Below are 23716 nucleotides of genomic sequence, written 5' to 3' on the forward strand. Positions count from 1 at the left end.
AGTATAAATATGATATGTATGCAACTATGAATTATTACTAAAGAAAATATATGAGTGTATGAATGTATGTTGGGGATGGTATGTAAATTTGGTATGGAATCTGATAAGTTCAAGTATGTGATGAGTGGTGTATGATTACTATGATGTTGAAGTATGGTTGTCTATGCCTACCTGGAATGTATGCTGTGAGATATGTGTTCTTTAGGGTGTATGTTAGGGAATTAAAGTGTTGGGTTTAAATTATGTCAGTGCATGAAAAATCTATAAAGAGAGTCTGTGCCCGGTCACCGCGGTGGTATATGTCGAAGACCATCAGCATAGAAAACACGAACTCTGATATAGAACTCTAAAGGAAAAGTCCATGGCCATGGCAATCGCTAAAAAAGGAACTAAGGACAGCGTATGTCGCTGGGGGTTCTCTACGTCTCCTGAAGCGGTGATGGGCAAATCTCACGCGATGAGAGTTTAGGAAAATCTATATCATAACCACGATAGTCTTGAAACATCTAGGTGGCATTTTGTTAGCCTTTTTGACGAACTCTGAAAGAATAGTCTTTGTGGTGAACTTTGAAAAAATATTATTTGTGGCGAGCTTTGAAATAATAGCCTTTATGGCAAACTCTGAAAGAATAGCCTTTGTGGCGAACTCTGAATGGACTAACTTTGTGGCATACCTTGATTTGGAAGCTTTGTTGCATGTTCTATATGATTTTTTATATTACTAAAGCAGTATGCTATAATATATCTATAAGTTACACGGTAAGTACTATATAAGGCTAAGATTTGACTGAAGTTAGTGAATTGAAAAGATACAGAGAAGAAATGAGACAATCTTGAAAACATGATTCTGATTAAAGGTTTGTATCTATATGTTTGAAGATTGTATCCGCCAACTATGTATGTGCTCATTCATGATAGGTGATTATGCATTAGTTTTGGGTTGAGCATGCATATGTAATGATATATTGAGTCGTATGGATCTTTAAAGAGAAAATAGGTTAGGATATATGAATGTTTAGATTGAAGGATATAAGTAAAGAATCGAAGTCATCAATGAGAAACAAATGAATTTAGAGTAAGGCATGGTAACTAGCATATTTAAAAGATCAGAATTCGATAAAGTATTCAACAGAAGTAAAGTTAAAAGACTATGAATGGGGTAATCGTTATAATGAATTATGAACTAATACATTCAAGTATTAGTCAAGGTAAAGAGCTATGTATTTTCTCACTAAGTTCTTGAGAACTTATCTATATTTTATATTATGTTACAGGTTTGACGACGTGAGCCTACACCAAGAAGGACAATGCCAGAACTATGCCAATGGAGTGGCGTATCAATCTATTATGCATACAGAGCATGTTTGGTGGCATTTACGGATCAATAGCATTGCATAGGAGTATTTATTTAGGATAAATGTAAAAAGTTATGATATTAGGTGATGACTTTTGTAATTAAATCTCTCTACTTGTCCTTATATATATTTCTTTAACATTTATGTATTCATTTGAAAACATAAATTATTCTAAGTTTTATTAATCACTTGTAAATTTATGTCTATTTTCGCGTGGTAACACCTAAGATTTAGATCTAGTGAATCTGATTAGGTTGAGGGCGTTACACTCCGAGGGTCAAAACAACTCAAAATAGTGGAAGGACCCTTTTTTGGAATAAATATATTAGTACAAGTGGGGACTTGTACCTATACAACTCCTTGGTACTATAACTTTTTGCATTTGGTTATACTTGTTTTGATACAACTAGTCTCAAGTATCGATATAACTATGTTAGGGGCTAAAAATCACCTAAAAACTCACTTTTTTTGCCACCTAGAAGCTTAATATCAAATCATGCACTTATGACTCCCAAGAAATCAAGTTTAAAACATCTAAAACTAAACTCAAATCACTATCAAAACATGTGATCATCCAAATGCCATAATTGAAACTAAAATTTAACCTCATACCATCCTCTAACCTATTCAAAACTTAGTCATCAAGCCATAACATATATGCATACATAGTTTAAGACCCCATACATGAACTAAAGCAATATGCTCAAAATATTGTTGTAACCCAAAATACACAATCACCCACATTAAGTAAACAAGCTTAGCATGAATGACATCAACTATAACACCCCCAATTCGGTGGGTAGACCAAAGAATGGTGGTGTTACCAAAAGACTGAAAACATCACACAATACCGGAAAAAAATGTTTTGCTCATTAAGCCATTAAATATATAATAGCGAATAAGTTTTAGAAATGTCGTTTGGAAAAATATGGTTGTTAGGGCATATACCCAAGGTAAAATATAAGAGTAAGGCAAAATATGGTGAAGTGCCAATAACATTCAACTTATACAAAATAATGATTGAAGGTACAACCCAAATTCACTTTGTACAAAGTTTAAACAAAACAGACTGAACTACGAGCCACCCCGATATACGCATGTTACAAATTAAGCAAATGAATGGCTAAAAATTGAGTTAGCAATCTGGCTGTATCCCTTCAAAGAATTCGCAACCACCCAAAAATACTTGAAATAGGGATAAAGGAAGCTAGGTAAGTTCAAAAGAACATAATGTGTTCTTGATCTATCACAAATTGTAGTGGCAAATTAAGTACTTTTTGGCACTTAACGAGCTTGTTTACTAGTCATTTTCATATCTTTTATTGCATTTTCACATTTCTTAGCTTAGATATAAATTATTGCAAAATAAACATTTTTTACGCATGTTTTAAGTGTTTTGACAACCCGTTAGGCGAACTCAGGCCTCAGGAATGACTAATGTAACAACCCGTTTTCAGTGGAATCAGAATAGTGGTTTTGGGACCACAAATCCGAGGTTGAAATATTTATTTTATTAATATTTTATTGTCTACGACATGATATTATTACCGTATAAAAATTTCGTTAAGAAATTTTACCATTTACATGCTTAATTCGATAAAAAGCACTAAATTGCAATAAGTGCAAAACTTGAGTTCTATAACTTAAAGAGATCTAATAGTCATGATATTAAATGGTTAGAGGGTTGATGTTGTAATTAAACCATTTTTATTATTAGTGGTCAAAGATAGACATGAGATTGATGTTTTAATTAGTTTAAATTTAAGGTTAATTAAGTAATTTGGAAAATAAATAAAGAAAACAATGTAAAAGGTGTTGTCATCTTCTTGGTTTATCTTCACCACCAAAAATTTTAGAAGAAGAAGCCATATTTGAAGCTTGAACATTCGGCTAGATATATTTACCTTGCATGTGAGTAATTTTTCTTCCCGTTTTTAATAATTTCTATGTTTTTGAGATCGTTATAGCTTAATCTAGCTAGCCTGGGGATTAATTTGTGAAACTGTTAAACTATTAGGGTTTTTCCATTAATGAATGTGTATGAGTTTTGATGATTTTTAGAATAAAATGATTAGTTGTTGTTAAATAAACATTTGTTAAAGTGATTTTTAATGAAATTGACAAATAGGGATTAAATTGAAAGATAGAAAATGTACTTGGTAAATTTGTTAAATAAATGAAATATAGGGCTGGCTAAGGATTTATATGAAATTTGGCTATAGTGAGTTGAGGATGAATTTTATGAATTTCCATTTTTATGAGCTATGGACTAAATTGAAAAGACATAAAAAATATAAGGGCAAAATTGTAATTTTGCTAAAATATGAATTTGAGTTAAATTGATTAGAGTGATTATTGAATTGAGCTGAATTTATTCATTTAGATCAAGATAAATCATGTACGGCTCTAGATCGAGGCAAGAAAAAAGCTTCGAATTAGTCGACTTTATTTTTTCTACGTTTAAGTTCGTACATTTAAGTTTCGTTTTTATTTTATGAGTTGAATACTATTATTGTATAATATTAAATTGAGTGTTGATGAAAAAAATCCAACGACGTAACGTCAATCATCAACGAATGGAAAGGAATAGCTTCGGCTATCGATTATGTAAAGGGAGGTGATGACCAGCTAACTATTAAAAGGGATGGTGACTACCATCGGACTATGAAAAGGGATGGTTTCGGCTATTGAACTATGGAAAGAGATAACTTCAACTATCAATTTATGAAAAGGGATGGCTTCGGCTATCAATCTATGAAAAGGGATAGCTTCAGCTATCAAATTATGAAAAGGGATGGTGACGACCATTGAACTATGAAAAGGGATGGTGACGACTATCAAATTATGAAAAGGGATAGCTTCGCCCATCGAACTATGAAAGGGATAACTTTGGTTACTGAATTACGTAAGGGATGTGTCAACCATCATATTATTAGCTTGTGTGAGCTTCGGTAAGAGCTTTCAATGCAAATTTACATTAATATGATGAAAGGTAGGTAATGTGTACCTTTTTAGAAATTAAAAGTAAGAATGTATATATAAGAGTTTTCGAATTAGATGTGCTCATGTTGATTTGGGATATACATGCATTGTAGTTGTTTAATGTATTGGTAAATTTAGACTATATTTGTTACGAACTTACTAATCATGACATGCTTACTTTGTGTTTATTTTTCTGTGTTTTTAGTTGTCGGAAGCTCGCTCAGGTTGGAAAGTTGTCAGAGATCTATCACACTATCTATCGGCTCTTTCGGTACTTATGGATGTTTTATTTGATTATTATGGCATGTATAGGTATTTTGGCTAATGTTAGCCATGTATTTTGGTTGTTGAAATGGTCATTTGGTTTGGCTTGAATCATGGTATTTTTATGGTGTAATAAATATAGTTTTGGCATGTAAATATTAGCTTTAGAATGGTTAATGTTTGGCTTGTTATGCTTGAAAGATGGTTGAAGGTGGGATAGGGTGAATATGCATATGGTAGATTTTTTTATGAGGTATGTGAATGTGGTAATTTGGTGTATTAGTTATAAGTGCATTATATAACTACTTGGAGCTAATTTTTGAATGGTATATTTAGTACCTTTTTGGTATGTTTTTGGTTGGTAAAACAAATGGTACAATATGGTATAAACTTGGTTAAGCATTAGTTAAACAATTGACTAATATGTGTTTATATTGTTACATGTTTTAAATGTTGTTATTTGAGGTGTCATTGGGCGTTTTGGTTGTATGAAATTATACCATATGTATATAGCTTAATTATGCAAGATTTTGGTGCCTTGTTATGGCTTGTGCATATGCGCAATTTTGGTTGTAAGTACATGCATAGTTGGGTGAGAAAAATGGCTTCTAAAATGACCTATTTTCATCCACACGGGTAGAGGCATGGGCGTGTGTCTTAGCTGTGTGTGACACACGGCCATCTGTCCCTTGTAGCTTTCAAAGAGTTATAAGTCAGGCAGTTACATAGCTTAGCACACGGCCTGGCACACAGGAGTGTGAGGTTATTTCGAAAGGTATACGGCTTGGAACATGAGCGTGTTGCTTGGCCATGTGACCCAAGTCAGTGAGTTACACGGGCACGGACATGAGCTAGGACATGGCCGTGTGTCCCTACTTCGAATGTCCACATAACCTGAGACACATACGTGTCTCTTGACCGTGTGAGTCACACGGCCTAGCCACACAGCCATGTGACCTTGCAATTTGAAAACTTTTATCCTTTTTCAAAAAATTCTATAAGTTTACGATTTAGTGCCGACTTGTTTCTAACACATATTTAGGGCCTCGAGGGCTAATTTAAGGGACAATATGTTTGTATTGAATTAGTTTTAATTTATTTATTGATATGATTTGAAAATTTCGAAATTTATGTCCATTTGATTTGAAAACTCCAGTAATGCTCCGTAACCCTATTTTGACGACGGATACGGGTTAGGGATGTTACAACTAATAGGTTATTTGAAGTGTGCAGGATACCATTTTAGGCCTAAAAATACAAAGAATGACGATCGTGTCATGACATAGAACTTCGAAGTCAAAAATGAAAATCCTAGGCCAAAACAGTGAGTGTTGCTACACAAGTTCCTCTATGTCACACATAAGGGTGCATGATGCAACACAGGGATGTGCATGTCGCGACTAGCGTCCTGTGTTGCAACACAGCCTGGACAACATCATGATGTAGTGCTGACGTCATAACCGTATCTTGACAGATTTTCTTAGATTTTATTTCTTACTTGTACTCAAAGTATCAAAGGTATTTAGTATTTGCCAATATAAACACCTTTATAACAGCATTAGACGGGGATTGGACCTAGACCTAGACAATATTACTTTATTTAGTTCTTAGCTTTAGTTTATTTTTATGTTTGCTTAGACGAAATTTTTCCTGTTCTGATCTGGAGACGAATGCAAGAGGAGATTGTTCTAGAACTGCACATATATCTATCTATTCATGAGGTTACTCATATCTCTTATTCTTTTATTTATATTTCGTTAGCCTAATCAACTACTATTTGTATGAGTATTAGAATAAATTATTGTGCTTTATTTATATCTAGCATGTTTCGGTTATAAAACTATTTAATTTAAGCTCTGTTATATGTGGCATGTACCTAGAAGTTGTTATGTTACCTTAACATGATAATTTTGGTTTGGAAATTTAGTTAACAATGAACTTGTAACACACCAAACCCGATCCCTTAGAGGATCTAAGTATGACGTGTGACTACATATAAATGTCTATCTTTAAAACTGTTTTCGGCGTAAACCTTGTAAAACTGTAGTGTTTGAATTAAACCTTTAATAAAATACTAAAATAAAATATAAACCAAATGGCGTATAAACTTCAATAAGATGATTTCATCATTCGAAATACAATACTATGAAATCGTTCCATAAACTTAAATGAAATTTTATTAAAACATAGTTTATCACATGTAAGTTTCAAGTACAAATCCTTCTCAAAATACAACTAGACATCACCCCAATTTATCATGCATAGTACAAATAAACAGATATCTCACAGCAATAGATGTCCTCTAGTGTAGTTCTTCAGAAAGTCTTCCTTCAACAGTAGGCCTGAGAAAGAAAGGGTAACAGGGTAAGTTTAAAAGAACTTAGTGAGTTCTACAGAGATCTTAAGCAAAATACTAATAGCAAAATCCAATATTTCAAAGGAATATCTCAACATCATAGAGTATGCCCAATTGCATATACAGAACTCAGACAAACTCAGTACACCAAAAGCGTATCACAAGGGTGAATACAATGCGCCAACACAACATAACTTAGACATTCCTTTTTCATGTAAGTCACATACCCAGAATTCAGAGCCAGATACATTCCATATGGTTTCAGTTCATTCATATACATTCACTCCTTATAACTCTCCTTATCAATGTCATTTAGTAGCATGTTTTATTGTGAACTGTCAATCCGATTTGCGATATATTTTCCCTACCAGAGGCTAGACAAAACCTATGTCCTTAATGATATCTCCACATATCAGTCCATATCATTTCATTCATATTAAAAACAAATGGTAGTGAATTAACATGAAAATGGCTCATACTTCTTATCCTAGACATAATAAACTCAGACTGACAACTCTGAAAAGATAAACATTACTCGTACATATACAATAATCATCCTTTACAAAGTAAGAGTACTTGCATTACAATATTATAAAGTAAATATAATCACAACACATGAAGTAAGACAAAACTCAATAGAAATATAACAAAGTCTATATAACAGGTCTTTCACCTTTATCACTTGGACCTTCAGTAACTTCTTGAGGTAAAATAGGGATAATTCAACATATCAGATCACAACTCTATCTAATCTAAGCATGCATGCAAGAACTATCAACATTTAACCCAGAACCAAGAAGTTTAGTTCCTTTCACACCAATCTATACTTATGCATGCAGAACTAGAAATACATAAATAACTTCAAAAATATCCTAGGGTTCATCAAAATTACTAGAGAGCTGAAACAAATGTATAAGTTAGTTGACTACAGCGAACCCAACTTTGGAGAGGTCTTATAGACTTAAGTTTCAAAAAATGTCAGGAAAATCAAGGAGGAAGATGAATAAAAAGAAAATGCAATCAGTGAAGGCACTGGTATGCTTATATTCTTAAGCATGGAGACAAGGTTTAGTGGAAAAATCAGATAATTCCACTAACACTCTTGATTCTTATGATTAAGTGTGCTTACCATAATTTAAGTCTTTTCATCTTCAGTAGCTTAGTTCCATTGTAACTAAGTCTCAATTTAACTAACTAAATTATCTTACTAAAATAATAAACAAATCTATTTAACAGTAAAACAAGCAAGTTTACCAAAGCATCTGGGTGGCGTACACTTAATGTAATAGTCCACCAAACCACCGATCTTCACTAAGCTAAGAGTTCGCCAAAAGACACATACAAAGAATTTTATTCTTAATCAAAACAAACAATTTACTAACTCATCTCTACTTTTAATTTACCAAAATACTGTAAATAATAATCAGATACCGAGACTTCACTGGCTGGTTGTTACAGAACTTGTGATGTAAATGGCAAATGGCATATGTACTTGTATTCAGTAACATGATGTGTTATGTGTGAATGGTATCTAATGATGCATAATTGAATGTGAATTGATTTGAGGAGATGAATGTTGAATAGCTTGTAAAAACATATGTAGTTTTCATGTGAATTGGTGTCAATTATGGCATATGGGTTTAGATGTTTGGGATGATGGTCAAACGGTGTGCTTTGGAATAAATTTGATATTTTTGGAGTGGGTATATGTTATGTTTAATGCATCCCATTTGGCTATTTCTGAAATATGGTATGAAGTAAATGTCAACTGGTCTATTTTGCTCCAAAATAGGTTCCTTGTCCCGACGAAAACTTCCCCTCGTCCCAATGTCGGTAAACAGTTTTTGATGTCACGACTTTGAGTGGTTCGACGTTATAACGTGACATACTATTTTAGTGATGTCCTGATGTAGAGGTAGTGATGTCACAACATCGTCCCTAAATTTTTGAAACTTTACAATTTGGTTCTTCTTCGATCTTGAGTCAATTTTAGAGTTCACTTAAGCTCGTATAAGGCTTGAGAAAGGTTTTAATTTATACTGAATGATTAAAATGATAGATGTTCTTGGTTTTTTTACTTGAGTTGTTTGTTAAATGTTTGCAATTGTTCCCATTTTCGATTGTAGCATTCTATAGCTCAAACCTAATGACCAAGTCAGGCAAAAAGTGTTATATTGAATGGTATCATAGCTATTATGTAGTTGATTCTAGGATTGAACGTAGCGCGTATCGAGTCTAGAAGTACACGCCATAATAACCTCCTACTGTGTGATACAATCTTATCTAATTTGAATCTACTTTCTTATAGATAAATCATATTGGCCAAGTTTAATCGTGTCGTATCTGACAAGGTAGACAACAATGTTCTTACTTCCTATCAAGGAACTGCTCAGAGCGTGCCCACCCCGAAAGGGCCAGAAAGTGAGGTGCAAGGTGGCTTCTTCCAAATGCTGAATGAGTGGTATACACAGTTTTTTGCGAACTAATCATGCGGCTCCTTAACCTTTATCCCCTACAGTACCTTCTGTGGCACCCCTTTGTCTTAAGAGTCCCAACACGGTAAACATTCATAGACCTCCGATAGATCAGATTTCAAAATTTGGAGCTGAAGAGTTTCAAGCAAAGAGAGATGACGATTGGCCGCCTCCGGACGTACCAACATCCAGAGTAGAAATGCTGCACAAAAGATGGGGAAAAACAGTATCTGCAAGAATATGAGTTAGGTTATAATATATTTACAATGGAGTAGGTAAGTACTCTAAGAATCGTACCCAAGGGAGGCAAACACTAAATTAATTCTAATTTAAACATTGATAGATCTAAATAGTAGTTTAATCGAATTATAGTACGAAGAATTAAAATAAAGGTTTATGATAAACTATACTAAAAATAATAAGCAAGGAAATAAAAGCAAATTAAATAAATGAAAATTAATAAATGAAATAATTGAATATGTATCAAATCTAGGCATATATGATTAGCTCTCTTTGGCATTCGTAATCAATTGTCAGCTTGGGTTTTCTTATTCAATTAACTAGTCAATACCCTAGCAGGATCTTTCGATACGTCTACTAAAATACTGAGTTTGCAAGAACTACTTATCTTACGATCTCATAGTCCAAACTGGTTCAGTTTTAAGGTGTTCACAGATAGGCCATACAAAATTTGGGTTTATTCCCACCTTGAGGACTTCCTAAGGTTATCAGGTCTAGGTTTTAGATTCTTCCTTTCCTAAACAGCTGATCTATTAAGAAATTCCTACAAAACAGTTAATTATTTATACCTCTACTCTCCAATCCTCCACAGGAGGATTAGTTCCTCATGGATCTAATAAACAATATAAACTTGAATGAAAGAATGAACATAAAGAACAATTCAAGAATAGAGTTTAGAAGAAGCCTAATTTGTATTAAGCGTAAAATCCTCACAAAGTTTAACAGTAATTCTAGAATCTAATTTCTTCAAGTAAATAACATGAACATAGTTTGATAGTAAATAAAACCTAAGAAAAGGAAAAACTAAAGACTAATCTAAAGAGAAAATTATACAACATGAAAGGTGTCTGTAACATGTGCTAAATGAGCCTATTTATAGACTTAAAGGTGGTTGCCGTCCTTAACCCTAGGTCAATTGTCATCCTCATGTTTAATGTTTGACTGTGTGGACCAAAATGCCCCTGGCTCATAATTATTTTCCATATAGAGGCGATGTCGCAACACACCAGGTCTTGTGTCGCGACATCGAGGGCAATATGTTCAGCTTTAGGGTGACTTCAAGGGTATGTCGCAACATCCTCAGGCTGTGTCGTGATATTGAAGGTAGTCTCAGAATTCCCTATTCTGCTCTCTATGTTGTGACACTGCATGCTCCATATTGTAATCTAGTAACCAATATTGAGTTATTACGCCTTCTAATGGTCTCTTAAACACTCACAATGTATATTAGCTCACCCTTAGGCCTCATTCGACCCCTAAGGTCAATAAAGGACTCAAATTGCATGTTTTATTTACTTAACTAATACTTCTGAAAATGTAATTAAACTTAACTAAAATACTCATGTTCAGGCTCCTAAAGTGCAAAAACTAGGTTAATATGCTACATCGAATTACAGCAGATTAAAATACCCCCTACTTAAGTCATTTCTTATCCTCAAGCAACACAAGAAAAATAATAAATGAAAAGACAAACCTTGAGAAAATATGGTACAAATGTTAGCTTTGGTGCATATGAGTAGGCATTTCCTACTCACACATAATCTTTTCATGAAATAGAACTGACTTACCACTTTTGATGTCAAACATCTAAGTTCATTTTATTACAAAGCATACAAGCAATAATGGTCTCAAATGCATGAATCCATCAATAAATTATACAAGTAACTTGATTATCTTGGCAGCCTACAAACAGTCAATAATGTAATTATTTAGTATAATTTCGATTTGTGAATAAGTTTACCTAGATCGAATAGGGCTTTTCGGCTTGTAACCTTCTAAGGCTTAAGACATGTATGGATTTCAATAGTAGTAAGTATCAAATAGTTTCAGGCACAAAAATATTTGGCACATCATATTGTCCCCTATTCTCCTCCTTAGTAACCCTTTCCCGCTCACCGCCTTATTTCTCCTTCTTTCACCTTATTTATTTCTCCACATAGGTAAAGTCACACCATAATATAACAACTACGGTTAGCTCAAGAGCTTTTCTGCACTAATGAACAAGTTTTTCTACTTTTATGACTTTGTCATATTTTTCTTTTTCAATAGATCTCACTCACAAATGCTTTTACTTTTCAAGTACCTTTTTCTACTCATTTTGATTTTCTTTTTGAATTTGTATTTTATTGCACATATTGGCTAACCTATAATCACTATATCACACTAATCCCTCCTATTTCACTCTATTTTTACAAAATCTGCCATAATGTATCTACTTAACCCTTAATACGTATGGCCAAACATTTATAGCCGTGCAATTCATCACCAAAGAAAAAGGGTAAGTACAAATTGATATTTTGGCTCGGGTTTTGTACGTAGGTTCATCAAGAAAAGTTTTCTGGCTCAAAATTAGGTACTAAAGATAAATAAAAGGGTTAGCTTTTTTGCTCTAGATGTATATCAAACAATTACTTAAGTCATCCCTAAGTATCTCAATATTCACAACTCTAATCAACCAAACAACCACAAATTCAACAATTTATCATTCATGTCATCATGCTCGTTTCCTTGTATTCTCTATATCATTTGGTACATTCAATTGCTTAATACTTATTTTACAATGTAATATATAGAACATATTATTCTAAAAATAATAATAATTAAAGTCATCTATCTTCATGCCAAATTTATTGTAAATTGTGTACATGCTCCTAACCAATCACTTGTATTTCTACAAGCTCAAGCACACAAATGGCAAGAAAAATCAAATAACACCATAAAAATTTAAAATAAATTTTCTATGTTACACCCCACACTTTAGTTAACACATTTTTCCTCAATGTGTAACCCCTAAAAACGATAAAGAAAGAAGTTATATAATAGCCCATTTTTCACTAGTGTCAAAAACGGTGGTTTTGGGACCACAAATCCAACGAGTGAGTTTGCATAATTAGTATTTAAATTATACTAGTCAATAATAATTTTTATATTGAATTTTAATTTAAGGAATTTTAACTAATTGAATTAAAAGTTAGTATAAGTGTTTCGGTTCAAAAGTCAAGTGGTTATTGAAAACGAGGTATTAGGACCTCATTTCCGTATCATAGAGTCGTATTACATGTGAATTGAAGTTTGGTCCAATAATTTTGATGATTTATTGCTTAATTACGGTAAAAGAATTAAATTGTAAAAGAGGTAAAAGTTGATTGCTATAGATTTAAAATAGTAAAGGGACCAAAATGGGAATTTAACCATTGTCAAAAAGTCCAAGCGGTGGTGGATATGATTAATCCACTAACTTTTGGGTTATTTATTCATTTAGTCTTAATAGGTTAGGGTTAAATTGAAATGAAGTTTAATTAACTAATAAATTAAAATAATTGAAGGATCAATTATGCAATTAAACCCACCTTGAATGGTAAACATACCATAGGTGACGATTATGGACGGTAATGGGCTTGAAATTGTTTAAATTGAATGGAAATTAAAAGGGTAAAATGGTAATTTGATAATTAAACATAATGTAAATAAAATAAAAGCTAAAATAACTATCATCTTTTGAATTTTCTTCTTTCCAAAACCGAATAGCCATGGGAGGAGAGGAGCAAGCTTTCGGCCAAGCTTAGGGTTTCTCGTTTGATAGGTAAACCTTGCCCGTTATTAGTAATTTGTATGTTTTTGAACTCAATCTAGCTAACCCGAGGACTAATTTGTAAAACTGTTAAATGTTTTGGATTATTCCATTGATGAGTTATGAAATTCCTGGAATTTTATGATAGATCATTGAGTTTGGTTGTTAAATAAGACTACTTTGTAAAGTAATTTTTAGTAATTTTAATGTTAAAGGACTAAAATATTAAAGTGAATAAATTATAATGGCTTGATGTGAAATAACAGCAAGTATGTGCTGAAATGGGGTAGTATATAGTTCGGTTGAACTTAAATTTGATTAAAATTGGCTAAATTGCAAGTTTTAAGCTTAGGGACTAAATTGCATAAAAGTAAAATGTTAGGGTAATTTTGTAAAAATTTTAAAAAGACTTAATTGCATAAAATAGTTAATTATGTTGCTGGAAATTGATAATTGAATGAAATTATTATATAGATCAAGGATTAGCTGATAATTGAGGAAAAGAGAAAATTATTGAATAGTCCCTAAACTTTCGTTATTGCTGCAGTTAGTCTAGTAAGTTTGTTTGGTTTAATTTTAGTACATTTTTAAAGATATTATATGAACCTAATGACATAATGTTGGTTTATATTGATGTGTGTAAATGAAAATGGAAATAATGATTTGATACAACGTCGATCACTGATTGAGATACTCTGAACTGTTACTGCAAATCAGTCCAGTAAGTTTGCACAATAAAATAATTGATTTAGTTGTTTTTTTGTGAATTATTGAATAATTAAAGTATATTGTATTTAAATTTTCTTGTATAGTAAATATTAAATTATGGAATTGAATCAAATTGAAATGAAATTATAATTGAGGTCATGATTGGAAGTCGAAAAGAATATAATTGAATTCATGTGACAAAGAACGCTTAACTAATTATATGATATGATAGTTACTATTTATGTTACGAATGAATTAAATTGATTGATATATGACAATTAGTAAATTGAACTAGATTGCATTATTAGTTAATTTGGTGTTCTTTCTGATAAATAAGAAATATATGGATGTGTGCTCGTAATGGTATAATGTAAAGAAAGTTAATTGAAATGGACATGGTATATGACCCTTATGAACCTCGTAAATACTTGGAACACAAAGGACAGGTCGTTAGGGGTTATACATTTCGACTGCTAGTCTTGGATGTCGTACCGATGGATAGTCCCTATACTTGAGCCGTTACTGGAAATTGGTTTTGTAAATTTGATGCTCATCTTATATATATATGGTTATATTTTATTATTTATTATTGGATTTACCTTTTTAGCTTCAGTATTATAAAGTTGAATGTTGATTGCCGGGAATATATAATAGAATTGAGTTGTTATGGCGGTGTATTGTATTGGGCCTTGGACCTAGCAAGCTTTATGTCGGTGTATTGTGTCGGGCCTTGAGCCTAGCAGGCCTCGTACCAGTGTTTATCGGGCTTTGAGCCTAGCAAGCTTCATGCTAGTGACCAATCGGGCTTTGAGCCTAGCAGGCTTCGTACCGATGTTCATCTGGCTTGATGCCTAGTAGGCTTCGTGCTGGTGTAACGATTCATATTGGATATTGTTGACTTGAGATCTTACTAAACGACGACTTGGAATATGAATTAAACTAATGTGCTGTACAATACTCACTTGTTGTGAATTGTGATTGAGATGAACTTAGTTATTTAATCCTATAATTTGATCTGTTATGTTTAAATTTAGTACGATTATCATTTGATTTAACGAACTTACTAAGCTTCAAGTAAGCTTACTCTTGTTTTGCGTTTGTTTTGTAGATTGCATTTTGTAGTTGGGAGATTGGGTCAACCCGAAGAATCACACTATCCCGGGGACTCTTTATGGTAGATTTTGTAAACATCTTGGCTTATATGACATGTAATAGGGTAAATGAATATATGAAATATTTCTAGATATGTGTTGGATTGGTATGACTTGGTCTGGGTTCCTATGCAATTGCAAAAAAAATAAAATGAGATAGCATGACTTTGGTCATTTTCAGGTACACATAGCCTGGGACACAGGTTGTCACAAGGCTGTGTGTCATACAATTTTTAAAAACAAAACTTAAAAAAATTTCAGTCATCCTTCTCAAAATCCATCTCATCATCTTCTTCATCGTCATCCTCTCCTTCCTCTTCACTTTCACGCACCTCTTCCTCCTACTCAGGATACGTCGGCCCAAACATATCTAGCGTGTAATTAGGTACCCTAATATTGTTTTTCCATGCAAACTTCTGAAAGATTGGGCCTGATTCCTACATCCAATCCAGTTTTGGATGACTGCTTTCTTTAACTTCTTGTTGAGTGGTTGATTTGGTTTTCCTTTGAGACAAAGTCAAAGCAGTTGTCGCCTCTTGTTGGCGTTTGTTCTACTTCTTTATCTACTTTATTTGAAGTTCAATGTATTGAGTAAACAGAGTGTCGCTAATGATGATTTGGGATGACTTTATTGATTATTTTGTGGATGCCATCGGAACACCTATTTTTTGCATAAGGTCGTCACCAAGTGAGGGAAGAAAACTCCCACATCCTGGCCATTGATGCATCTCTTCATATTTTGGTAGATCCATTTTTTGATATATATATATATATATGTTTTTTTTTTTTGCAAAATAGCATAAAGAAAAACCGCTTGAAAAGTATTTACATTACACATTTAAAGCAAGAACAACTTGTCTGCATAAGAACTGAATCCACATTTTAGCTTTAGAAAACATTATAGCTTGATGAAAGTAGGTTGGGATATTGGTACCTGGGCGATATTTCTATTCACCCCTTCCTTTTGTTAAAAAGTTTATAATGTTATCCATATCTATGTCTCGAAAATACTCTAAGTCAATTTCATCAATAAAAATATTTTTCATAGTATGGGGCATTATAAAAGTTAAATAATTCGAGGGGTTATCCCCAGTTCTTTCCCTCGCATAGGTACTGTTTCCCACCTATGACCTACAATATTTCTAGACTTTTAGTTCTGTAAAGATGCATAAAAATCTTGAATAGCAGAGACCACAGCAACGTCTTTTAGGATAATCAAAAAATGTTCCCACCTATGATATCTAACTAAAGGCTATATTTCCTGGCAGATAATCATGGATGGATCAAATCTTCTCTCTTGAATGTAGGTTTTTCCTTGAACTTCTACAAAACATTTCTCAACATTCAGGTTTAAGAAATTAGAGGGGTTCGGAACCATCGATGATTTCAGTTCATTAGTTCTTCGAACCTTCCTAGGAGGCATGGTATTTTCAGATTACAAACTAATGAAATATCAAACAATTAATTTCAATGGAACAACAAAAAGTTAAGTTAAGAACTCTTAACCTCGTGTAATTAGTGGAATTCCTTGTAATATTTTTTTTCATTGGGTGTTTCCCGTCTTTTCTTTGCACCGAATAAGATTGAAAGAAGAAATTTTCCTAATAACTAAGAAGGAGAAGTAAAAAGTGAATTTTAGGGTTTTAAATGAAAAAAAGGTTTTGAGTTTGAGAGAGTCTGGAGGAGTTTAGGATATTAAAAGATGTTTAGAATGGGTGATTAGAGTGTTTTTAGGTTAAAAATTAATGTTTTGGAGGTTAAAAACCAGGTAAATTAGGTTCTAGCAAACCGGGTTGTGCACTTGGGTCAAGTGAACCCTGTAGAAAATTGCAGTGATGTCGCGACACAAGGTTGTATTGTGACATCCCTGTTAATTTGCTATTGTCACAACAACGGGGTTTGATGTTACGACAAAATCTAGACTCTTGGATTTCTAGGTAAGTTGGCTTCGGTGTTGTGATAATCAAGGGCTGTGTCGCGACATCAAAATTATTCCGTTAATTCTGCCTTTGATGTTGCGACACGGGGTTACCGTGTCGCGACACTGGCTCTATTTTGACCCAAAATTCCAATTTCTAAAGTGTTATGGTTTCTATAAAACATAATTTTAATAAAAATTAAAATCTAGACTAAATAGTTAGCTAAAGATAAAATAGTTTACAAAAAGTTAAATATTAATTTAAATAATTCAAGTTTTACTACCGGATCCATCCGACAGCATCATTAATTCATAGATTGACGATTCTCCGGTTCTATCAATATTAGTTCATCGTCTGTCATGCCACTCCACCTTTGTCCGCTTATTCATTTCCTTAAACTTGTTTTTTCGACCTGCATGGATTAAAGGAAGTACATCCCTTGACTTGGGATTATTAGAAATAGATAATTCATTGTTCTAACGCCCTATACCCGGCACGATCATCAAGCCCAAGAACAGGATGCTACACCACCGTCTCACATCCCATACAACATAAGTCAACATATTATTAAACATACATATTTTTGTTTCCTTTATTATTATGGATTCATACGAATTGTAGTTATGCTTAATCTAGGGTGTATAAAACGTGCTAACATACATTGTACAATCATAAAATAAGCACCAAAAAAGCATTAGGATCACTTAGCAAAATATCCCAAAATTATTACGTAGGTATCGATATTGGTAGAGTGCCATCGAAAATTCTCTCAAGTGGTATTGATACCGCTTGGAAAATTGTTACCAAATTAACTTACTATTTCTCATCTTAAGAACCCAACTTTCAGAAAATATCGGTACCACTGAAAAAGTATCGATAATTTTACCCCGATTATCGATACTCGTGGCAAAATATCGATACCAACTAGGAAAACTGACTTCTTGCACTTTGGAATATCGATACCTCTATTCCAGACCATAAAAACACAACATATTTCAGCATACAGATCATTTCAAATAGGTTCCAAGCATCATGCGTCAATTGTCTCATAAAATAAACACCGATATGTCTCAAATAATAGTCCCAAACATCATGTTTAAAGCCTACAAATTTCCCTAGCACAATAGCCATGCAAACAACCAAAAATCATGGCAAAGCCAACAAAACATCTACCACATTGCCTTTTATTCCCAAAACAAAAATAATCAAATAACATCTGCTAATAGCGACTAAAGTATTTGGCTTGGATCACCCCTCGAGACCACACCACTCACACTGGCACTAATTATTTGAAATGGTTAAAAAGGACTGGGTGAGCTTAACAAGCTCAGTGAATGCTCAGAACAACCACTATGCAAACAAGTCATTATGTATCGACTAAGCAAACAAGTCATTATGCATCAACTAAGCAAACATGTCACATATTCATAACATATTTTCACTCTAATATCATATTTCACACGTTTAATCATCTTCCATTTATACTATTACACATTTATCACATTAATGACATGATTATTTAAGTATACATTACAACACATATAAATCACATTTAACCACATTCAAACACATTTTACGATAGTTTGGCTCTTGAAGTTATGAAACATAATGTGGACTCAATCACCACACATTGGATGCATAGATCTCCAAAACACCAAAATGACTCATAGAGTCTAACATATTCCATAAGTGAAGTGTATAGCAAACACTACCCAACACACTAGACACACATATCCCGGTGATGGAACTTAGCTCACATTCTCTTATCTCTCCAAAACCTATCCATGGGACTCAACACCCCAAAATCATATCACAAGGTGAGTACTCACAATCCGATGGCATGCCAATTATATCCAATGGTCTCATAAAACCACAAGGCCAAAATATCCACATTGTTATCACATATTTACTCACCGAATTTTCACACATATTCATTGCATATTTACTATCCCATGGTATGAAAACATACCCACATATTTACTCTCACATGGCATGAATATCATACCAACATATTCTCTTTCACAACAATCATCACAAGCTTATGGCACATCTCATAGCATCTCTTATATGTTCATATTTTCACAATTGCACAAACACACATATAAAATTTAGTCATAGGCCTGAGAACACTTACATTCAGAATTTAAAGTAGGGGTTTAGGCTACCTTTAAATTCCCAATTACATAATGAATCATCTACGAGTAGCGATTCCAAAACACTCACCAAAATATGCTTTCGCCGAAAAATTGAAAGCTCAGAAAAGATTTTCTTTGCCTTTGTCTCTACTCGTTGAAGGTCATATTGATTTCGACACTTAAACAAGACAAACCACACAAATATACAATCAATAGTCAGTCATTAACTCACCTTAAATAGTAAAAAAAATAGCTTAAGCTACGTTCTCTTTTAACCATAACCTTCGAAATAGAAAACTTTAAATTCGTATATCTCAGCCTACAATTAATCTTTTTGCATGATACAAATTTTGTTCATCTACGTAATCATCTATGACTAATTCCCAGCCTTTAAACTACACAAAACTACTCAATTCTTAGTATCGACATTTTTCGACAAGCTTTGGCCATTATGATAAAAATTCATTAAAACTCGAGAAATTCTTAACAAAACCTCAAAGTAACTTTAGAAACATTTTAATCATGTTAAAGCAAGTTAAAAAACACTTTGAAACCACATTTTAATCTACAGTCTCGAAATCCACCATTAACAACTAAATTTTTGGCTTTTTATCTAAAACATGCATTTTAATGGCTAAAAATTCAGTTCTAGAGACTAGATATCATTTAAAACTATTAGAAATATGGATGGTTACCTTTGATGGAAGAAAAATGAACTTTGACGTAAATTCGAGAAAACGCACTCTTGAAGAAGATGATAAGATTAGTGAGGTTTTTAGGTGTTTTTCTTGGTTTCAATGGGGATTATTGGTTGAAAGGATGTTGGAAGTCAAAAGGAATTAGGATTTGGAGTTCAAAATCAAGTGCGAGAGACTTGGGAGAGTAAGGGATGGCACAAACAAGAAGAGGGGTTAGTATCGTGAAACAAACTAGAGAAGGGGACTTTAGGTTTATTTTAAAAATCTAGTTAAATTGCTTCATAAAACCTTTTAATTTTGACTCTTTTATAAATGAGTCCGATTTTCAAAATTAAACGTGTTGGAAACTCATTTTCAAAAATTAACTTAATTTCTTAATAGACATTGTCGAAATCATTATCAGTTACAAAACTTATGATATTCTGAACACATTTAGGCTAGAATTCCAAAAAAACCCTTAAAACTTATAGGCCCAATTTTAGGGTGTTACAATTGCAATGCTCCCCTGACTTCTTCCTACCTTCCATGTGCTATTGGTGACCACACTTAAAAGTTTTGGTCTCACCATTAATTTTAATGGTTAGTTCATTTTTTTCTAAATCAATAGTGCACTTTGATGTGGCTATAAAAGGTCTACCTAGCAGGATTGGTATTTCTCAATCTTCCTCAAAATCTAGAACCACAAAATCTACTGGGATGATAAAGCTATGCACTTTGACTAACACATCTTCTAGTACTCCTTTCAGATGCACTAAAGTTCTGTCGGCCAACTGTAGTGTTTTCTAGGTATTTTTAAGGTCCCTTAACCTGAGATTTTCACAAATCGATAAAGGCATTAAATTAATGCTAGCTCCTGGGTCACATAAAGCTCTATTAAAATGAAGGCTCCCTATCTCTATAGGAATAGTAAAACTTCCCGGTTCTTTCCAATTTTTGGAACCTGTCTTGAAATAATAGCACTATAGAAACCACTTATTTTAACTTGTTCACCTACCTTAATTTTCCTATGCCTAGACATAATTGCCTTTAAAAACTTGGCGTACTTAGGAACTTTTTAAATTAATTCCATCAAAGCCAGGTTAATATTTAATGCTTTGAAAAAGTTTAGAAAACTTACAAACTCGTCTTCATCCCGCATTTGCTTTTTTTCTAGCCTTGAAGGGAACGATATTTTTTCTACAATAGAATCTTTAGTTGTTTCTACATCTGGCTCAAATTCTGATGCAACTACTTCCTCTAACTCCGAATCATCTTTAGCTTTTAAGGGTCTTTCTTGAAGATCATTAGTATTCTCTATATTTACCTCTTGATTTGGGTCTTCTGGGCTACCCAGTACATTACCTGATCTAAGCGCTATTGCTTTCACATGCTCATTCCCTTTTCTACTAAGTTTATTTTTGGTATTAATAGGAAGAGCTGTGCCAATTTTTCTTTATATATTGGCTCATTTGATCTTCCAGTTTAGTCAAGGTTCTCGTTGAATTTCTGCACTCAGACTGCACCTACTTTACATTTGTTCTTATTGACTGCATCTCCCCCTTGATTCTATCCAAACGTTGACCACATACAGTATGGTCACTTGGGTTGGCCCTTTCCTAAGGCTTTTTGTAAATAAGGAGGTTAATAGTTAGAATTTTTGACTTGGTTCGAGCTATTACCTCCTCATTGGTTTCCTCCCCATCTCAGATTCAGGTGATCTCTCCATCCAGGATTGTATGTATTTGAATAGGGATTCTCAACCCTATTTCCAATGTATTTTACATCCTCGGTGGGATTATTAATATAGTGGAAGAGTGGTTTGTCTCCTCCATAGATAGATGGTGCATTCTTTTCAACCTCTATTCGGTTGATTCTATCCACTGACTCTTGATATTTTTCATCTGCTTAGATAGCCCTCACCGAAGATGGTCTTTCGCCATATGTATATCGTTTAGTTGGCCAATGGCAAGAATTCATCGCCATACTTTCTATTAATTCATACGCATCCTTATACGTTCTGTTCATTAAGGCTCCTCCTGCTGCTCTATCTAATCCTGACCTCGAATACACATCCATCCCTTTCTAAAAAATTGTAGTCGTAGCCACTCAGGCAATCCGTGGTGTGGGCATTTCTGAATTAGCATCTTAAAATGCTCTCATGCGTCGTGTAAGCTTTCTCCCTCTAATTGCTTGAACATCAAAATTCCTCTTCTTAGCTAGACCGTCTTACTAATTGGGAAGAACTTTTGTAGGAATTTCCCGTCGACTTCGTCTCATGTCGTGATTGATCTTGGTGCCTGTGAATCTAGCCAAGAAAAAATGTTATTGATTAATGAAAAGGGGAACAACTGAATATGAATAGCCTTGTCAGTGACCCCATTGTATTTGAAGGTATTACAAAGCTAGAAGACCCATTTTAAATACTGAATCAGATCCTCTGTCATTGTTTCGTGGAACTGCATATTGTTCTGAATCATCTGGATCATCGCTGGCTTAATCTCAAAATTATTGGTCGTGATAGCTAGCCTCATTATACTCCATTGAACCATATCTAGATTGGGTAGCGGATACTCTCTTAGAGTGCTCTCGTTATGTGCCATGTGTATATTTACTAGTACTTGTGGTGGTGGTGGTGGTTGATCTTCTATATTGTTATTGTTAGCCTCGTTGAACAGCGAATTCTCGTGTGGTGGTAGATTCCCTCCAAAAGGCAACTAATTTTGTATTGGTTGTTGCTGTTTTTGCTGTTACTATCGATGATTTCTTCAGATTATTCTCTCTAGATCTTTGACTGGCTCTATAGGCTTTCCCCTACTACGAGTCATGTGCTAAACCCAAAAAGATAAAATTAGTAGAAAACAAGAAAATTAAATTTGTAACTATAACCTAAAAATTATCTAATTATTCTATTAATATGTAATATAGTGACGTTGCCTCCCCGACAACAGTGCTAACAACTTGACTGCCTCCGAACGTACCAACGTCCAGAGTAGAAACCCTGCACAAAATATGGGAAAAATAGTATCCGCAAGTATACATGTCAGGTTGTAATATAGTTACAATGGAGTAGGTAAATACTCCGATGATCGTACCCAAGAGAGGCGAGCACTAAATTAGTTCTAGTTTAAACATAAATAGATCTAACTAGTACTTTAATCGAATTATAGTACGAAGAATTAAAACAAAGGTTTTTGATAAAATATATTAAAAATAATAAGAAAGAAATAAAACAAATTAAAATGTCACTCTTACGATGATAAAAGCAAATTTAACATTTATCATCTTTATTTCAAGTACTAGTTTCAAATGTCCTTTTTCCATATTTATATTCTTATAAATATTTTGTACAAACAATTAAGTAAAATCGTTTATTACATATGTATATATATATATTTCCATACAATCATTTCAGATAACCATTTCATCTAAACATTTCATCTTACCATTTCGTTTACACATTTAACATATCATCCCCAAATCACTTCTTCCAATTAAACAATGTGAAAACTAAATAAATTAGATTAACCATACTTGTCAATCATTTACAACACGTATAGAAATGATACTAAAATGGCTCATCATATGCTTCATGTTCTATAATAATTCAATCCAAACTAATTCATATATGAATATAAGTATCTACCTTTAATCACAAAAACATCGATATGAAACATATTACAAAATCATTCTTGATACAATATTTCAATGGTATACATCAATATTTCAACATTAAACACATATTTTCATAACCTAGTGAACTATAGAAACATGACCCGGTAACTCGGGTAACTACACCACGCCAAAGGCATCGAAGATACGTAACAGAGGCACCGAAGTGCAATCTTGTACAAACACGCATACTAACCCTATTGGCATGCCAATCG

General features: G+C 33.3%; 1 protein-coding gene and 1 non-coding gene across 2 annotated transcripts; one reads left to right on the forward strand and one right to left on the reverse strand.

The window, feature by feature from the left end:
* Positions 1-15358: 15358 nt before the first annotated feature.
* LOC105787023 (uncharacterized) lies at positions 15359-21558 on the reverse strand. Its single transcript, XM_012613490.1, has 3 exons — positions 21512-21558; positions 20971-21235; positions 15359-15442 (listed from the first exon to the last, which is right to left on the reverse strand). Exons 1-3 carry the CDS (start codon positions 21556-21558, stop codon positions 15359-15361), a joined length of 396 nt encoding a protein of 131 aa, XP_012468944.1.
* Positions 21559-21944: 386 nt separating this feature from the next.
* On the forward strand, positions 21945-22050 carry LOC128032799 (small nucleolar RNA R71). Its single transcript, XR_008189128.1, has one exon. It is a non-coding gene; the product is annotated as a small nucleolar RNA R71 (small nucleolar RNA).
* The last annotated feature ends 1666 nt before the right edge of the window (positions 22051-23716 follow it).

Source organism: Gossypium raimondii, chromosome 1, assembly GCF_025698545.1.
Source record: "Gossypium raimondii isolate GPD5lz chromosome 1, ASM2569854v1, whole genome shotgun sequence".
Classification (NCBI taxonomy): Eukaryota; Viridiplantae; Streptophyta; class Magnoliopsida; order Malvales; family Malvaceae; genus Gossypium; species Gossypium raimondii.